The 20118-nt window shown below is 40.1% G+C and overlaps 1 protein-coding gene across 6 annotated transcripts in view; it reads right to left on the bottom strand.

The window, feature by feature from the left end:
* Frmpd4 (FERM and PDZ domain containing 4) overlaps positions 1-20118 on the bottom strand; it is a 617514-nt gene that overhangs the window by 130326 nt on the left and 467070 nt on the right. For all 6 annotated transcript variants that reach the window (XM_076919095.1, XM_076919093.1, XM_076919092.1 and 3 more), the window contains one exon: positions 4092-4252. In XM_076919095.1, coding sequence (XP_076775210.1) covers positions 4092-4252 — 161 coding nt within the window. The remainder of the gene's footprint in view (positions 1-4091; positions 4253-20118) is intronic.

Raw genomic sequence — 20118 nt, 5'->3', positions numbered from 1 at the left:
ACATTATTTATTGATTGATGGTCAGTATCCTGAAAATATTTTTGCCTACAATGAAATTGTTCAGAGGAAAAGTTTCATCTGTATGATAATACAATTGACATGATTCCTGGTAACAACACATTATGTATCTGCTTGAGATTCTAGTGTGTTACTGTGTTATTTATCTATATATTAAAACTATTTGGGGGGGGGGTGTCTCTGAGATACCCACAACAGATGTCTGAACGAGAGCTTCATTTATCTTTCCTCTTCAGTTCTCCTTCTGTCCTTCCTTTAGAAAAGCAAACCTTTTACATTGTTGTGTGACAAAACTTTTCCTGGGAAGACACAACACACATGCCTTCTCACTCCAGATAGGAAGCCCAGAACACACAAAACTACCCCTCCACCAAAATCAAATCCAGTGAATTTTACTTGGTTACTTAGAGAAGCAGATACCACTCAAACACAGATGTAATGCTCACCCCAGCATGTGTGGCAGATGACTAAAGCTGAGAAACCTGGAGATACTGCACAGCCTGCAAGCAGTCCAACAGGTCAGAAAGTTGTCTTTTCTTTTTTTTTTCTTTTTTTGAGAATCAATAATTTTTAATAGTTCCCTGACTCATAGCTAGTCATTGCCCATTCCAGTGAAAAATGTCTAGCCTGTGGTTGTCCTTCTCTGAGCATATATTTGCTTAACTATAGTCATTTTCTTTTTTGTTTTTTGGGGTTTTTTTGGATATTTTACATTTCAAATATCATCTCCTTTCCCCATTTCTGCCCCCCCCTAGAAACCCCCTATCCCATCCCCCCTCCTCCTTTTTGCTTTTATACCATTTTAATTACATGCAAGCATTAAGGTCAGTTCTAGGTTGAGGAACTAGCAATACAATAGATGCAAATAGCCAAGGAACAAGCAAGACAATAAACATAGTCAAAGAACAAGCAAGGCAATAAACAAAATCCAGTCATCACTTCCATGATCCCTGTTTCTAAAGGCTTATCAGGATGACCAAAATATCTGAGCCTACTTCCCTGTCCTAGCCCAAAGTTATTTTCATGCCTGAAGCCTACTTCCTTGTTCTAGCCTAAAATTTAGATTCCTGCCTGCAATTACTTCTCTGTTCTAGACTAATATTTAGATGTCTGCCTGAAGCTTATTTCCTTGTCCTTGGCCAATGTCGGATTCTTGTCAAGCAGCCTATTTTCTTGTCCTTGGCCAAATGACACTTCTACATCTTGTGTGAATGTGTATGGTACATGTTTGTGTATTGTAGATTTTTGTACATATGTGTTTGTACACATGTGGAAGCCAGAGATTGAGGCATAGTGCCTTCTTTATTATTGTCCACCTGACTCTGAGACATGGTCACTCACTGAACCTGTCTATCTATTAGCTGGCAATGAGTCCTTGGGATCCACTCTCTAGTCCCACCTCATCTCTAGAAGGGTACAAATGTGTGCCACCACACTTTGCTTTACATGCAAACTTTTAAATGGCTACTGGGATATGAGCTCAACTCCTCTTGCCTGTATGACAAATACTCATTGAGCCATTTCCCTAGTCCCCAGAATCTTTCTTACTATGTGTAGGACCATACTATTGAGTTCTGTTACTGATTTACAAAATCTTCAGAGTAATGACAGAGGAGATAAGTATCCTTTATCCATTAAAATAAAGGAATAAATGTACATAATAAATAATTAAGCAAAAGCAATTGTTTGTGAAAAATCAGAGTGAGCCTACTGTAGTGATAGTGGGACAGCTCTATAAGTAACTGAGATATAGCGTACTGTGATATTATAGCATTTAAGAGATGTGATGTCGCCTTCATTGAGAACTGGGAGCCTCTCACATCCCAGGTCTCTGGAACTTTCTAGAGGTTTTCCCAACCCCCACCCCCAGCAGCTGTGTATTTCTATTTATTCTCCTGGCCCTCTAGACTTTTCTCCTGTCTCCTCCATACCTGATCTTCCCCCCACCCCATTTCCCCTCCATCTCCTCTCTGCCACACAGGTCCCTTCCTCCCTCTGTCTCCCATGATTATTTTGTCCCCACTTATAGGTGGGATTAAAGCATCCTCACTTGGGCCTTCCTTCTAGTTTAACTTCTTAGGGTATGTGAGTTATATCATGGATATTGTGTATATTTTGGCTAATATCCACTTATCAGTGAGTACACATCATGCCTGTCCTTTTGGGTCTGGGTTACCTCACTCCAGATATTTTCTAGTTCCATCCATTTGCCTGCAAAATTCATGATCTTAGCCAACATGCCCAACAGTGAGGAGATGGAACCTGAAGAGACCACCTCCAGTAGTTAGACAGGGTCCCCAGTGGAGGGATGGGGACTTTAAACCGCTTTCAAAAATTTTTACCCAAAATTGTTTCTGTCTAAAAGAAATGCAGGGACAAAAATGAAACAGAGAATGAAGGAATGGCTAACCAGTGACCAGCAAAACTTGGGATCCATCCCGTGGGAGGGCACTAAACCCTGACACTATTATTGATGCTTTATTGTACTTGTAGACAGGAGCCTAGCATGGCTGTTCTCTGAGTGGCTCTATCATCAGCTGACTGATGTAAATGCAGATACTTACATCCAAACATTGGACTGAGGACAGAAACCCCTATGGAAGAGTTAGGGGAAGGATTGAAGGAGCTGAAGGGAATGGCAACCCCATAGAAAGACCAACAGTATCAACTATTCTGGACTTCTGGGAGCTCCCAGAGACTAAGCCACCAACCAAAGAGCATACTTGGGCTAGTCCAAGGTCCCCTGGCACATATATAGCAGAGGACTGCCCTGTCTGGCCTCAGGGAGAGAGGATGTTCCTAATCCTGTAGAGAAGTGATGCCTCCTGGAAGGGGGGGTGGTTCGGGGGGCACTCTCTCAGAAAAAAGGAGGGAGGATGGGATGAAGAACTCTGGGAGGGGGACTGGGAGGAGAGGCAAAAATTTAAACCTTGTAATGAGAGAGAGAGAGAGAGAGAGAGAGAGAGAGAGAGAGAGAGAGAGAGAGAGAGAGAGAGGTGACATGTACCAGGTTAGCATCTGTTATGTAACGGATGAGTTCAGTAATTGTTTCTTTTCCCATTTGTGGATTGTTAGGATGATTCTCGCCTGGCTTAGCTGAACAGATCTGATTCAAATTACAGATTGGGTTAAACTGAGTTTCAGGCTTCTGGCTAACTGGATGCTTCCCTAGGAGTTTACTGTGGAGTTGAGGCTGTAGGAATAGCAGCTTCCCTGGGAAAACATACCTTCTTATAACCATGACAGAGTTCAACTATATTCATGCATTCCAACCTTCTGTTTTGAGTGTATTTGCCAATGTGTCATTGGCCATAGTCATTTACTTGATCCATGCCAACAACAATGAAGCATAGAAATTGCCTGCCTTTACTGAGACAGAAGGGATGTGTATACTTGTAAAATAATTCAACTGCCCCAGTACTAAATTATACTATAACCTGAATACCACACCGTGTTTTCCATCAGGTACTTACATCTGTTATTATGCCTGCCTATCATTATTTGCACTTCTCCATTCATAAGTGATACCATGGTTAACAGTGATATGATCAGTGTTTTTCCTGACCCAAGGGATATGATGGATTTGGCAGTTTTAAGTCTTCATGGAAATCAGGCATGGACACGCAGGCAGTAAGATTGCCATGAGCAGAGGCAGTCGGAGTTCTGAGTTCGAGGCCAGCCTGGTCTACAGAGTGAGTTCCAGGACAGCCAGGGCTGCACAGAGAAACCCTGTCTCTAAAAAACCAAAAAAAAAAAAAAAAAAAAAAAAAAAAGATTGCCATGAGCTTTATGCTAGGCAGGGTGACAGATATAATACCAAGCATATAAGGGCAGCATAGCAAATCTCTGTCTCCAAAATACCCAATACATACATACAAAAATACATACTTAAATATGAAAAATAAAGCCCATTTTGTTGACACATTTCTGTCTTTTTTTGGCAATCTATTGGGATATGGGAAAGTATTACTTCGCTTCATAGCCTGATCACTCACAGAAATGAGCTGAAGTCATTCTCATTGGGTGTGACAAGTCGTCTTACAAAAGACCAAAAAGTGGGTTTGGATCCTTACCTGGTGTTACTGATCGAACGACCACTGGCTTTTCACTCCCTGCCACGAACCCAAAGCCCAGCACAGGGTCTCTCCTCATCTCCACCTTCCGTGGAGCTGGGGGAATGATTTGGCAGCTGTCAAACCGAGGGTCATCAAATGGGATTGCCTGTGTCATGTGACTGTGGAAAAATACAGACAAGAGAAAAGAGGTATCAATGTAGTGGTTAGACCTTGGCCTTGAAATGAAACGTATTGTCACTGATAGAGGGTAGGAAAGATCTAGAGACTCATGGTACTCTTTTACGGTCTATGTATTGTTCCTTGGGAACTCTGTAATGGCCATGTTAGGGCTTTGCACTATAGCGTGGAATGTTTGTCCTATAAATATTTGCAGGCTGCCCTGTTGCCTTTGTCAACCTTCTGTTCATATATTACCATTTTATAAAAGACTACCTTGGAATACTATTTTAATTTGTTTTTTTTTTTTTTTTTACCTCTTTACCCCTTTTTATTTTCTCTCTCCACCAAGACACTACTTACCTCCAAATGTACTACAAATGACATTTATTTTTATGAAGATTTTTACTTTTACTGCTTTGCTTTCCACAACAAAAATGTACAGCCTTTAAGGACAAAATACTTAGTTGTCATGTGCATAGAGCTGGGAGTGGAACCTGGGACCTCATGCATGCTATGTAACTCTTCTGTCACTCCGTTACAGACCTAGTCTTATGAACTTAATTATAGTCACTGATATGTCTCACATACCTAGAACTGTGTCTGGCTCATAGCAGGTTTTCCACAGTAAATTGAATTGAAAACCAGGGAGAAAAAGTTACTTCTTTGTATAATACTATCAAGTTTTAACTGAAATGCTGACCCATGGTCTCATAAAGTAATGGACATCCAGCAGGAAGTACATACGGCACTTGAGATTAGCAAAGTTAAATAACTTTTACTTTATTTAACAAATTAAAATATGGATGGTTTTAGTGGTGATGGCTTATCCTGGTACTAAATATATTCTCCATTCCAAAAGGAACTAAGTGTTCAGGTCTTGACATTTACTTTGAGAAAAAAAAATGATTTGAACTTTCTCATTAACAGAAATTTTAGTAATAATTCAAGCTTGAATATCATATGACATTTGAGAAGTATAATTCTCTTCAGTGGTACAAGAAATGCTAAATAAACTCAGTGACCACATGCAGAAAAAAGACATGAAAATAAAAGGGAGATTTGTGAAGAAAAATGGTTCCAGTAGGTGAAGGAGCAGGATGAGAAGAGAGGGATAGGGGATAGAAAGAAGTAAGGTTCATGATATAAACGTATGAAACCATCAATAATAAATAATACTTAAAAATTCACAGTGCTTTCAACTTAGAGTCACCTCACAGATTAAGGGAACAGAACAGTCATTGTTATAACATTTGTCAACAATGAAATTAATATCAAAACCATGAGGTATCTGTATGGGACTGACCTAGGCCCTTTGTACATACGTTACAGTTGTGTAGATTGGTGTTCTCGTGCGACTCCTAACAGTGGGAACAGGAGCTGTATCTGGCTCTGTTGCCTGCCTTTGGGACCCTTTCTTCCTCTTGAGTTGCCTTGTCTAGCCTTAATAGAAGAGGAGGTACCTATTTTTATTGCAACTTGGTATGCCATGTTTGCTTCTTTCCCTGGGAGGCCTGCCCTTTTCTGCAGAACAATAGAGAAAGAGTAGATGGTGGGGGTGGTGGGGGTGGGATAGGAGGAGAGATAAAGGAGGAGGAACTGGGAGGAAAGAATGAATGAATGGATAAATGAATGAATAAATAAATAGATAAAATTATTTAACACACACACACACACACAAACACAAATAATGAAGTATTATCCCTCAAGTCCCTATGGCTAATAGGCCAGAAAAATCTAGTCAAAGACTAACTCCCACAACTCCTAGTGAAGTTTTCATTCATGATGATTGTCCAAAACAGCTTTCTTTTGAGGAAGAATAACTTTATTCTATATTTATTTAATTATTCTCTCTCTTTCTCTCCCTCTCTCTCTCTCTTCCCCCCCCCCGTGTGCATTCATGAGTGCCTGTGTACCCACAGACAAGCATGTACATGTGTGTGAGTGTGCATGAGAACACACCCACACCATAATGTACATGTGGAGGACAGAAGACAACTTGCAAGACTTGGTTTTCTTTCCCTATCATGTGGACCCTAGGGATTGAACTCAGGTCATCAAACTTAGCAGCAAGCACATTATCCACTGAGCTATCTCCCCAGCACTCATTTTAACTTAAAATATTTTTCTTTAATAAGCAAAAGAATATCATTTTAAAATACCTGAGTTGTTGCTGTTCTATATGCTTTCTGGACAATGTACTGTCCAAATGTAATAAAAAAAAAAAGACAGGGAAAGAGGAAGCTTGATGTTCTTCAGTATAATTAATAAGATTTAGGGAAGATCAGCAAAACCACTCTGGGAAATACACACACACACACACACACACACACACACACACACACACACACACACGGTCTAGGAAATCACAATTTTAACATCTTTAAACAGAAGGTAACTGCTTGAGACATGGAACACTAGGAGAAACAGAATGGATAAATGTATTACATGCTTTTTTCTAAGGCTCATCTGTTATGTGATTTAACTCTTGAAGACCTTACTGTGATGGAAGCTGTTTGCCCTTCTTCACAAGCTCTTTTCAAAAGCCATGACAGTAAAAGAAATGAATACAAGAAAGAGGCCATGACAATGTGCACTCTAGATCACAGGAAAAGAGGACACAAATGATTTGGTTGGCATCTATTGTAGTAACCCATTGGCAATTAAATTAGAATGTTTCAAACATCTGTGGCTTTATTAGATTCTTTCTAGAAAACAATAAAGTAACAGTATTTAAAGTTTCAATATACCATTCATTCAGTGACTTTCATATTCTTATAATTTAATAACAATATAATAATAATGAGTTATTAAACATCAATTTCATACTAAGTATTGTTTATTCTAAATGCTTTCCATATGTTTGCTTAATCCTTCAAGACAACTTCATAATATACTAATTTATTCATTTAGTCAATATATTAAACACCCACTGGGTTCTCCATTCTGGAAATATAAAAGGAAAGAAAACAGACAAACATAAAATGTTCATACTGGGTTATGGTTAATAAGGACAGAATTTACACAGAGAGGCTGAGTAGACAGCTACAAAATGAAGGTGCTGCAAAATGTTCTACCAAGAGCTAGGGTAATATTTGGAGGAGGTACCTCTCAAGACATGGGGATCATGAAGTGCAATGTGCCTCATGGAAAGAAAACATGCCTAGTGACATCTATGGGCCTGAAGAGGCAAGCTGTGGGTTTGGAGCCATGATGGGGTAATAAAGGAATGTCAGTAGAGATCCTACAGAGATGGCACAGGCTCATGTGTCTACTTGTTCTTTTGCTCTGACTAAACCAGGAAGCCAATGGAAAGTCTGAGTGTTAGCATTCTAACATGTAGGTTATCTAAAGTTATAATGTTAGCATTCTAACATCTAAAGTCTGAATAGTAGCATTCAGCTACTGTATTGACAGCAGAAAGGACAGTGCATAAGAAAAAGAGTACCCATGGACCATGGCATCCCTTCTGACAGATCATAATGGCTCACACTGGAGTGAGATGACAGAAGTGGCAGAAATTTGGAAACTTTTTAATACTGTTAGAAGCCATTCTGATGGATCAAGGGTGAGCCGCTTGCTACGGAGCTTTTCTTCTGCGCATACCTTCTTTCCACAACAATGGACCATGCATACATGTCCCGATGCACCTATACCATGTCTTCTTCCTATCTGCTTAGGAAACAGGTACTTAGGTCTAGGATGGGCATGAGAAACCAGCATGGTTGTTTGTAGTAAGACTTTAAAGCCAGGTGATATGGCTTTGGGTTCTAATGCCACTGAATACTAGCCAAATGACCTGCCTCCTTACTTCATATACCATTTGGAAAATGATGACAGTAATTATAACAATCTCATAAGAGAGATGTGCAAAGCAAACAAGACATGTAAAGAACTTACAAAATATTTGGCACATAGTAAGTGATGAGGAAATGATAGCTTTTATTTTTATCTCTAAAGGTCAATGAGTAGAAGAGAATGATTTTTAGACATGATGAAAGTATTCCATTGTAAAATGTGAAAGCCAACTCTGCTGGTTAGTATTATACCACCTTGTTATAAGTTAAGAGTCATTTTGGAAGAGAAAACGACAATTGAGAAAATGGGTCTGTAGGCCAGCCTGGGATATATCCACTTGATTGATGATTGGTGAGGGAGGGTCCATTCCACTGTGGATACTGCCACTCCTTGGCGGATTATCCTAAGTGTTACAGAAAGCATTCTATGCAAAAAGAAGTAAGCCATGATGCAGCATGTCTTCAATGTCCCTCCATCAGTTCCTGCCTCTAGATTTCTGTCCTGCTTGAATTCCTGCCCTAACTTCCCTCGGTGATGGGGTGTCACCCAGAAGTATAAGAGGAAATAATACTTTTCCTCCTCAAGTTGATTTCAATCATGGTATTTTATCACAGCAATAGAAATCCTCGCTAAGAAACCAGCCTACTATTTCAAACAATTGTAGCCCAACTCTCTGGGTACATGCCTCATTAGTCAAAGGCTTTCAATTAAAATGTTTAGATCAAATGCAATGGCAGAATAAATACGAAAAGGACTTGAGATACCCAAGGCAATACTATGTCAGGGACACTAAAGAACACAAAAAGGTAGAGTGAAAAACAAAGAATGAAAAGATGCCATGGAGTACAGGGATGAGGAGTGATTTGGAGGGATGGGAGTTATGAGAAGTGTTCCTTTCTGCTCTGAATCAGAGCTGAGGCAGGCAGGAACCCCCCCCCCCTTTCTTAGATACTGCTTTCATGTGTCAGCAGTATCTTATGTGAGGCCATATAGTTGCATTGCTGTTCCCTACCTAAATTGATTACAAACCCAATCAAATGCATAGATTCTGGCTCCTGCTAGGTTTTGCAGTTGATGTTTTTATTAAAGATTTTTGATCCACTTTGTTTTCCTTGTATATTGAGGGGAAGCTCCTGATAGCATTACCAGTTTCTTGTTCATCAGGTTAAACTTTCAGATTAATGATCTCAAAGTTATAAGTATCTCTTCTTCAGTAGACAGATCTGCACTAAGATAGCTCCATACAATGAAATGCCAAGCAGATTTTTGTAGTAAGGCAAAAGTTGGAGGAACTTGAACTTTTGAGGTTTGTTTTGTTTTGTTTTTTTTTTTTTTTTGGATGGTTGTGAGTTTTTATAAGGAACTCAAGCCAGATCTTTTCACCTCTTGAACATGCTTTGGTGAATTCGAATGCTGAAACTATAAGAATACAGTAATGAAGTACATAAACCTTCATCTCTTCCACAGGGTCCTCCAGCAAACACATACAGGTAAATCAAGAATCTATGACTTGAGAATAGGGGCTAATAATTGAGGTAGAAAATGTATCCATCCAGATTAACTGAAGAGTCTTGCTGTATCGTGGGGGGGGGGGAGTATTCACTTCGAAAGGGACTCTGTGACTCCTGCTGCTTGATTCCCCATGACAAAAGGAAAGGGGTTTCCTTGAATTTTTGGAGCTTTTGCTCCTCTGTAGCAATAAAAGAATCATAAAAAATTGCATTGACTGACAGAAAGCACACTAGAATAAAACCTATAGCTTTTTTTTTGGGGGGGGGGACTTGATACACCCATTAGAGTCAGCAAGATCCTTCTATTGAAAATGTGCTGAGATGGAAGATTCTAGAAGGAAGAACCAAATTTAGAAACATCACCTTTGGTGTGAATATTAAGGTAACTGACCAGGCATGTGATGGCAGGTTGATCACCTGCAAGGTTAAGACTTGAACCAAAATGAATATAAATAGGCATCTGTGCCTAAGTTTAGCACGATAAGGTGACTTTAGTACCAAGAAAGTCCAGTTGTCACTTCAGGAAAGCACCAGTCACCAGCATTTATATTCTGTTCCCATCTCTGTCCTAGGAGCACTACCCTGTGTAGGAGAGCAACTTCATCTCACTTCCCTCACTAGGCTGTGATTCACACACCAGGTGCCACCTTCCTTTCCACTGCTTTCCATTGTACTCAGTGTGATTTTTTTTTCCATCCTTTGACTTTAATATACCTTTTGCCCAAAGAATGTCACATAGATGAACCCAGATATGACAAGTATGGGTCCTTTGTGTGTTTGGGCAGGTGCCCTTGCTGTTCTGTCCCCATGATGAGAAGCCAAAAGTGAACTTCTGTGCCTTCAGCCTGGTTTCCAGAATGTACACATGAAAGAAAAAGCAGAGTCTAAGGCTCCATGAAAAGCCACGGGTAGCAGAGCTACGTAGCTTTTAGGTGACCTGAATGAGGGATAAACTACATTACACTACATGAAAGGGGAAGGTATGCATAAAACCTTATATAATCTTGCAGCCAGGTCCTTCAATAACATTTAAAAGGAGCCTCTCTCTCTCTAGACCCATTCTTCTCATATTTCACAAATAAATATACTACAGTAAGCAACCACAGCAGGATACCTGAGGTATCCTGGTTCTGAGTGGGGGAACCTATTCCCTGATTGTCTCTGCAGTCTATTCATTGGGAACTTCCAACATCCCTGAGAGGCTTTAGGTGGTCTGTGAGGGGCTATGTACGGAAACTTTCACTAAAATCACCAAGCAAAGCAAACCCGAGTTCTCCAGCATTAAAAATAAAAGAAAAAGGCAAATTGGCAGGGACAAAACAAGCTAAGTGTGGGTTGCTAAAATTGACAGATTATACTAGAAAAATGAGGTAGAGAAGACTCTATGACAAGGTCTCCATCATGTCAACGTTAGCGTAAAGTTGTGACAAAATAATATATTGAAAGCATCTTTTTCCTTATTGAGATTTTTCTCTCCCAGATCTGAAAGAGAAGATATGTACATTTTAGTTTCTGATTGGGAGGAAATGCCTTTACTTGATCTCAAAGTAAAATCTGGTTTCAGACCACCCTTCCTATGCATTTTCCACCCTGAAAGTATGAACAGCTTTTTGGAAGAAGACAAAGCTGAAGACTCCAGTGAAGAGCAGAAACATTAGAAGTAGTAGTTTGGTGCTTTGCCTAAGAAGGCAGCAAGCCCCTCAGGTTGAATGTAAAGAAATGACAGAATCACTGAAATTCAAGAAACTACATGGGTTATCACAGGAGTGGGCAATGAAAAAGGAAGACATCAAGGTCTACTAGCATTTCTGCCTTGCTCAAGATACTCAGACATTTTGAAACTTCAACATGATTATACGCTATACGAATGGCCAGCCCATAAGAATTCAATTCAGAGCTGGGCGGTGGTGGCGCATGCCTTTAATCCCAGCACTTGGGAGGCAGAGGCAGGCGGATTTTTGAGTTCCAGGCCAGCCTGGTCTACAGAGTGAGTTCCAGGATAGCCAGGGCTACATGGAGAATCCCTGTCTCAAAAAAACAAAAAACAACAACAACAAAAAATTTCAATTCAGAATCCCAGACCTGCACCTCATTCCTGGGCCACAGCTCAGCCTGCCTTCCTGGAGGCCTACTGCCACTTGGGTAAAAGAAGTGAGATACCCATGCCCCAATCCCCCACTTGCTGAGCCCCTAGCAAGCTCAGGAACCCCGAGGTTGTCTCTGTCACCTCTGGGCTCTGCCTGTCCCCTCTGGGCTCTGCCTTCTGGTTCACAACTCAACCTACAATCCAGGATCTGCACTTTACTCCTGGCCACAGCTCAGCCTGCCTCCCTGGAGGCCTGTTGCCACTCAGGACAACAAGAAGCTGGCTGCTATTAGGGATTACCAGCTCTCTACGTTCAGTTCCAAAGGCCAGCCAACATCAGAGACAGCTAGATGGCTAGCACAAGAACACAACCCACAAAAGTCATGGTACCATCGGAGCCAACCTGTCCCCCTGGATATCCTAAGAGCAAGACAATGACCTTAAATTTAATCTTATAAAGATGATAGAGGAAAGATTAAAGAGGAAATAAATAAATCCCTTAAAGAAACACAAAGGAAAATGGAATCCAACAGGTAAAGAAAATGAATAAAACTGTTCAAGACCTGAAAATAAAAGCAATAGACCTGGAAATAGAAGCAATAAAGAAAACATAAACAGAGGCAATACTGAAGATGGAAAACCAGAATATAAGAGATAGAAGAAAGAATCTCAATGATAGAAGATACCATAGAAGAAATTGATATGTAGGTCAAAGAAAATGCCAAATTTCAAATGGTTCTAATATAAAACTTCCAGGAAATTTGGGACACTATGAAAAGACAAAACCTAAAAACAATAGGAATAGAAGAAGGAGAACAGGGAGGACCCCAACAATGTCCTGCTTCACTGTGCAGGCCTGTGGGATCCCAAAAACAACCAGCTTGGAACCCTGCCTCATCAATCCCTTTCCAGTCTGGTTCACCTGGGGCAGAGCGAGCAGAGGTGAATGTATGCATATGGTCCCATGACCTCCATTGTCTGGCTCTGGGATTGTCCTTCAGTCCCGAAGAGCCTTGGGAGACCCCAAGAGTGTCCTGCTTTCCCATGTAGATCTGCACAGTCCCAAGAACAAACAGCTCATAACACCCCCCCCCCCAACCAATCCCTTGCCAGTCAGATCCTCCTGAGACACAGCTGGCAGTGGTGAATTGCATGTGGTCCCCTGACTTGAATTGTCTGGATCTGAGCTCACCCCACCAACCCAAGGAGCTTTGGGGGACACCAAGAGTATTCTACTTTCCTGTGGAGGCCTTCAGTACCACAAAAAGTACCAGCTTGTGACCCTGCCACACCAATACCTTCCCAGTATGGTCTGCCTGAGGTATGGTCAGCTGAAGTGAGTTGCACACATGTGGTCCTCTGACCTCCACTGTTCAGTTCTGGGTTTGCCATTCTGTGCCAAGCAGGCCTGGGGGACCCCAATAGCATCCTCCTTCCCCATGGAGGCCTGAAGGTTCCTTGAGAACTATCAGCTTGAAATACTGTCCCACCAATTCTTTTCCAGTGGGATTTACCTAAAACACAGCCAGCAGAGTTAGGTCCCCTGACCACTATTGTCTGGCCCATGGATTCCCCTACCTTCTAATGGAGTCCTGCCAGTATCAGGATCATCCAGACAACACCAGGGAAAGCCATATGGCTAAAGGACTTTGTAAAAATAGAATCAAGAGCCTGGGGAATGTGGCACCACCACAATCCAGCAATCCTGATACAGCAAGCCCTGGATATCCTAACAAGACTGAAGCACAAGAAGATGACTTTAAACCCAATCATATAAGGATGATATAGGCCTTTAAAGAGGAAATTAATAACTATAAAGAAATACATGAAAATACAATCAAACAGGTAAAGGATATGAATAAAATGATGAAGAACTTAAAATGGAAGTAGAAGCAATAAAAAAAAAAACATCAACTAAAGCAATCTTGGATATGGAAAACCTAGGAAGGAGAACAGAAACAACAGATACAAGCATCACCATCAGATTATGGTAGTGTGTGTGTGTGTCTTTTGGTTTTAATGCCATGAATTTATTTATTTCTTGTGTTTTCTTGAGTGTAGTTAGCCTCATTGTGTTGGAGATGAAAGAGAGAATCTCAGGTATTGAAGATACCATAGAAGAAATTGATACATCAGTCAAATTAAATGGCAAATCTAACACAAAACATCCAGGAAACTTGAAACACTGTAAAACAGACCAAATATAAAGATAATAGGAAGAGAAGAAGGAGAAGGTTCCTAATATATTAAAGGCCAAGAAAATATCTTCAACAAAATCATAGAAGAAAATTTCCCTAATATACAGAAAAAGATGGCTATAAACATTTAAGAAGCTTACAAAACACCAAATAGATTGGACCGAAAAAGAATCCCCTACCCCACATAATAATCAAAACATTAAATGTACAAAACAAAGAAAGAATATTAAAAGTTGTAAGGGAAAAAGGCTAAGTAACATATAAAGACAGACCTATCAGAATTACACCCAACTTCACAACAAAGACTCTAAAAGCTTAGAAGGGCCTGGGCAAAAGGTTTAAAGACCCTAAGAGACCACAAATGTCAGTCCAGACTACTATACCCAGCAAAAACTTCAATCAGAATAGATAAAGAAACCAAGACATCCCATGAAAAAAAAAAAACAAATTTAAACAATACCTTTCCCACTAATCCAGCCCTACAAAGGATACTAGAAAGAAAACTCCAACACAATGAGGCTAACTACACTCAAGGAAGCACAATAAATAATTCATAGCATTAAAATCAAAAGAAACACACACACACACACTACCATACCAACATCAAAATAACAGGAATAAACAATCATTGGTCATTACTATCTCTCAACATCAATGGACTCAATTCCCCAGTAAAAAGATACAGGCTGACAGAATAGAAGTATAAACTGGATGCATTATTCTGCTGTATGCAAGAAATACATCTCAGCAACAACAATAGATAGACATTACTGTCAGACTGTGAAAGGGAGCCTGGTTTCTAGTCAAGCACAGGCTAGAAAGGACTGGAGACCCCAGGTGATGCTGAGGGTCCCCAGGTGGGACCCAGGTGTTCCTAAGGGATGGCAAGCATTTCACCACACCCACAGACTCTAGGCTCCGGACATGAGGCTACAGCCCTCCATAGATTTGTGTCTTTCAGTCTCATAAAGGCAACACCCCTACTAGCCCCTCCACAGGTAGAAGGAGTGACCACAGGTCACTAGCCTCAAGACAGATCTCCATATTAATGAGGTACCTAAAGGCCAGAAGGGCTTAGCCAATTGAGGTTTCCTTCCCAGCCCCTCTTACTTGCAAAACATATTTAACCTCAGGCCCCCTGAGAAAACTGGGTTGTGGTTTTTACTCATCTACACTCTGCCATGACAATAAAAGCCTTAAAATTAGGGACTGTTTTTCTTTCTTCGGGATCTGCAGTGGGGAGCAATGGAGAAGGTTTTCACCTACAGAGCCACCATCTAATCTCCCTCAAAAGACCTCTCTGCATTTCCAGCCATCACAACCACCAACCCAAAAAGTCCAACCATCCTCTCCCCTTAGGCCATGTGTTACATAGAGCCGGCAGGTCCCCACTTTGTTCTCAGCTATTCAGTAGTGCCTGGAGGTCCAAGAGCCTGAGAAACAACTGGTCCCAGCTGCCTTTTGGCATGGAGACACCCCAGCAAGCTCCAGCTGTTTCCGGGACCTCAGACTGCACTCCCCACCCCAGGAGGATGATCCGCTGGCTTCTCATAGCCTGACTCCTGCCCAGCGCAGGTGTGGAATGAGTGAAGTCAAACTCCCCTGTCTCCACTAGACCCGTGGCAGAGCAGAAATGGGACCCCCTCCTCTATCCCAACACATTACCTCTGAGTAAAGGGCTGGAAAAAAGTTTTCCAAGCAAACAGACTCAAGAAGCAAGCTGGAGTTGCCATTCTATAGCTAATAAAATAGACCTTCAACCAAAAGTAATCAAAAGAGACAGGGAAGGATGACTCTTCATATTCATTAAAAGAAAAATCCAACAAAAGGACTTCTCAATTTTGAACATCTATGCCCCAAATGCAAGGGCACACACATTCATAAAAGAAATATTATTAAAGCTTAAACCATACGATGAATCTGACACAGTAATAGTGGGAGACTTCAACACTGCATTTTCACCAGTTTCTGTCTTTGAGACCTTGCTGAAATATCTCTAAAATTGATCATATAATTGGTCACAAAGCAATTCTCAACAGACACAAGAAGATTGAAATAACCCCATGCATCTTAGCAGATCACTATGGACTAAAGCTGGACTTCAACAACAATAGAAAGCCTAAATACTATAAAAACTACTATGGAACAACTCTCTTCTCAGCGATCACCGCGTTAGGGAAGAAATAAAGAAATTAAAGACTTTCTAGAATTCAATGAAAACATTTGGGCACAGCATATCCAAACTTATGGGACACAATGAAAGCAGTGCTAAGCTGAAAGTTCATAGCACTAAGCCTTCGTAAAGAAATTGGAGAGTTCCAATCATAACAATTTCAGTTACACATGAAAGCTCTAGAAAAAAAAAAAGAAGCAAACACAAACAAGAAGAATAGAAGGCAGGAAATAATCAAACTCAGTGCTGAAAATATTCAGTTAGAAGCAAAGATAACAATACAAAGAACCAATAAAACCAAGAGCTGTCTTTTTGAGAAAATCAACAAGATAGCCAAATCCTTAGAAAAACTAATTAAAAGACAGAGACATTGTTTCCAAGTTAACAAAATCAAACATGAAAAGGGAGACATACCAATGGATACTGAGGAAATTCAAAGCACCACTAGGTCTTACTTCAAAAGCCAATACTCAACAAAATTGGAAAATTTAAATGAAATGGATGATTTTTTTTCAGACAGATACTATTTACCAAAGTTAAACAAGAGTAGGTAAACTATCTAAATAAGCTGATCACCCTAATGAAATAGAAGTAGTCATTAAAAGTTTCTCAACCAAAAATTAGTGCTAATACTCAATCTCTGAGGCCAAAGGCACCCTAATATCTAAACCACACAAAAACTCAACAAAAAAATTTTCAGACCAATCTTCTTTATGAATATTGATGCAAAAATACTCAATAAGATACTCCCTAACTGAATCCAAGAATACATCAAACACATCATCTACCATGATCAAGTAGGCTTCATCCCAAGGATGCAAGGGTGCTTCAATATATGAAAATCTATCAACGTAATTCACCTCATAAACTAAAAAATTTTTGATCATCACATGAGATGCTGAGAAGCCTTTGACAAAATCTAACACCCCTTTTTGTTAAAAGTATTGGAAAGATCAGGGATACAAGGCACACACATAAACACAATAAAGGCAATATACAGCAAGCCAATAGTCAACATCAAATTTAATGGAGAGAAACTTAAAGTTACTCCTCTAATATCAGGGACAAGACAAGGCTGCACACTCTCTCCCTGTCTCTTCAATATAGTACTTGAAGTTCTAGCAAGAGCAAAAAGAAAACTAAAGGAGATTAAGGAAATACAAATTGGAAAGGAAAAATTAAAAGTACTACCCTTCACAGATGTTAGGGTAATATACATAAGTAACCCCAAAATTCTCCCAGAGAACTCCTATAGCTTTCAGCAAAGTGGCTGGATATAAAATTAACTCAAAGAAATCAGTAGCCCTCCTTTATACAAATGATAAATGGGCTCAGAAAGAACTTAGGGAGACAATACCTTTTAAAATAGCCACAAATACTATAAAGTATCTTTGTGTAAGTCTAACCAAGCATGTGAAAGACCTGTATAACAAGAACTTTAAGCTTCTGAAGAAAGAATTTGAAGAAGATATCAGAAGATAGAAAGATTCCCCCATGCTCATGAATTGGTAGGATTAACATAGTAAAAAATGGTCATCTTATAAAAAGCAATGTACAGATCCAATGCAACTCCTATCAAAATTCCAACACAGTTCTTTACAGACCTTAAAAGAACAATTCTCAAGTTCATATGGAAAGACAAAAACCCAGGATAGCTGAAACAATCCTGTATAATAAAAGAACATCTGGCGGTATCAACATCCTTGATTTCAAGCTGTACTACAGAGCAACAGTAATAAAAACTTCATGGTATTGGTATGGAGTCAGACAGGTTGATCAATGGAATCAGATCGAAGACCCAGAATTAAACCCATACACCTACATACACTTGATTTTTTGACAAAGAAGCCAAAACTATACAATGGAAAATGGAGTACATCTTCAACAATTGATGGTGGTCTAACTGGATATCTTCATATAGAAGAATGCAAATAGATTCATATTTATCACCCTGCACAAAACTCAAGTCCAAGTGGATCAAAGAAATCAACTTAAAACAAGATACACTAAATCTAATAGAACAGAATGTGGAGAATAACCTTTAATTCATTGGTACAGGAGACAACTTCCTGAACAGAACACCAACAGTTCAGGCTCTAAGATCAACAATTAATAAGTAGGGCCTCATGAAACTGAAAAGCTTTTATAAATGAAAGGACACCATCAATAGAATAAAATAGCAGCCTACAGATTGGGCAAAGATCTTCACCAACCATACATCTAACAAAGGGCTAATATTCAAAATATATAAAGATTTCAAGTTAGATACCAACAACACAATTTAAAAATATGGTACAGAGCTAAACAGAAAACTCTAAACAGAGGAATTTCTAGTGGGTGAGAAACACTTAAAGAATTTTTCAGTGTCCTTAGTCATCAGGGAAATGCAAATCAAAATGACTCTGAGATTCCACTTTATACTCATCATAATGGCTAAGATCAGATTTCAAAGGACAGTAAATGCTGACAAGGATATGGAGCAAGAGGAACATTTCTACATTGCTGGTGGGCGTGCAAACTTGCACAAACATTATGGAAATCAATTTGGCAGTTTCTCAGAAAAATTGTGTACCTCAAGACCCAGCTATACCCCTTCTAGAATGCTCCACAATCTCAGGAGACTTGCTCAGCTATGTTCATAACAGCTTTATCTGTAATATCCAGAATCTGGAAAACAACCTAGATGTCCCTGAGCTGAAGAACAGATAAATAAAATGTGGTTAATTTACACAAGGAATACTACTTAGCTAATAAAAACAAGGACATCATGAATTTTGAAGGAAAAATGGATGGAATTAGAAAATATCATCCTGAGAGAGGTAACCAAGTCCCAAATGACATACAAGGTACGTACTCATAAGTGGATATCAGCCAGAAAGTACAGGATACCCACGCTATAATACACAGGCTCAACATAGCTAAGTAACAAGGAGGGTCCAAAAGAGAATGGTTGAATCTTTCTCAGATGAGGAAAGAAAATGGATATCGAAGGTGGATGGAGGGACAAAACAGGACAAGAGAGGGGATCGGGAGGGGAGCAGGGTGGGGTGGATCAGGTGTGAGCAGAGCAATGGAGAACAGATAGGAGCCTAACATAACTGCCCTCTGAGAGGCTCCACCCATCAGCCAGTGGAAACAGATACAGAGAACCACAGTCACACATTAGATGGAGCTCAGAGAATCTTGTGGAAGAGCTGGGAGAAGGACTGGAGGTCCTGGGGGTTTGGGGGACAGGAATTCCACAGGAAGACCAACAGAGTCAACTAACCTGGACCCTTGGGGGTTCTCAGAGACTGAACCACCAACCAAAGAAAATACACAGGCTGGACCTAAGAGATATACACACACACATACATGCATCTCAGTCTTCATTCTTGTCCCTCAACAATTGGAGTTAGGGCTGTTCCTAAAGCTGTTGCCTGCCTATGGATCCATTTCACTAACTGGACAGCTTTATCTGGCCTCAGTGGGAGTGAATATGCTTAGCCCTGCAGAGACTTGATGTGCCAGGATTAGAGCATACCCAGTTGGGCTTCCATCCTCTCAGAGAAGAAGGGGAAGGGGATGAAGAAAGACTTTGTGAGAGGGGAATTGGGAGATGGGGGCAGTGATAGGGATGTAAAGTGAATAAACAAATAAATTAATAGAAAATTAATTCAGTGCAATAATTATACGTACATATATCTGGTTAGAAATAAGAAACACTATATGGGGGAAAGGAGAAATTCCAGATTAGAGGCAAAATGACTAGGTAAGCATACCTTGAAGGAACATTATAATAGGAGGGTTAGAAGTTTCTGCTAGTGAGTATCCTAGATATGCCTATATCCAGAGCTAACTCTAGCTACCGGTGCTCCAGAGGTCAAGGAGCCGAGCTACTTGGACATTTCTGCTTTCATGTCCTTGAGTGCTATCTCTCTTACCATGTATATGTTTTTATAATAAATTCCCATGTAATGAGTAAATGAATCTGTGCAAGTCTCAGTCCTTGGGGATCAAAGGAACCAAACCAAACTCCTCCACTGAAGATGAGTTATTTTTTTTAAAAGAAATAACTGCATGTAAAGGGTTTTCACTGCACTTAACAGTGTGCCTCATGCTT

Source organism: Arvicanthis niloticus, chromosome X (assembly GCF_011762505.2).
Source record: "Arvicanthis niloticus isolate mArvNil1 chromosome X, mArvNil1.pat.X, whole genome shotgun sequence".
Classification (NCBI taxonomy): Eukaryota; Metazoa; Chordata; class Mammalia; order Rodentia; family Muridae; genus Arvicanthis; species Arvicanthis niloticus.
The sequence above is the reverse complement of the archived record's forward strand: the minus strand, read 5'-3'. Positions and strand labels throughout refer to the sequence as shown.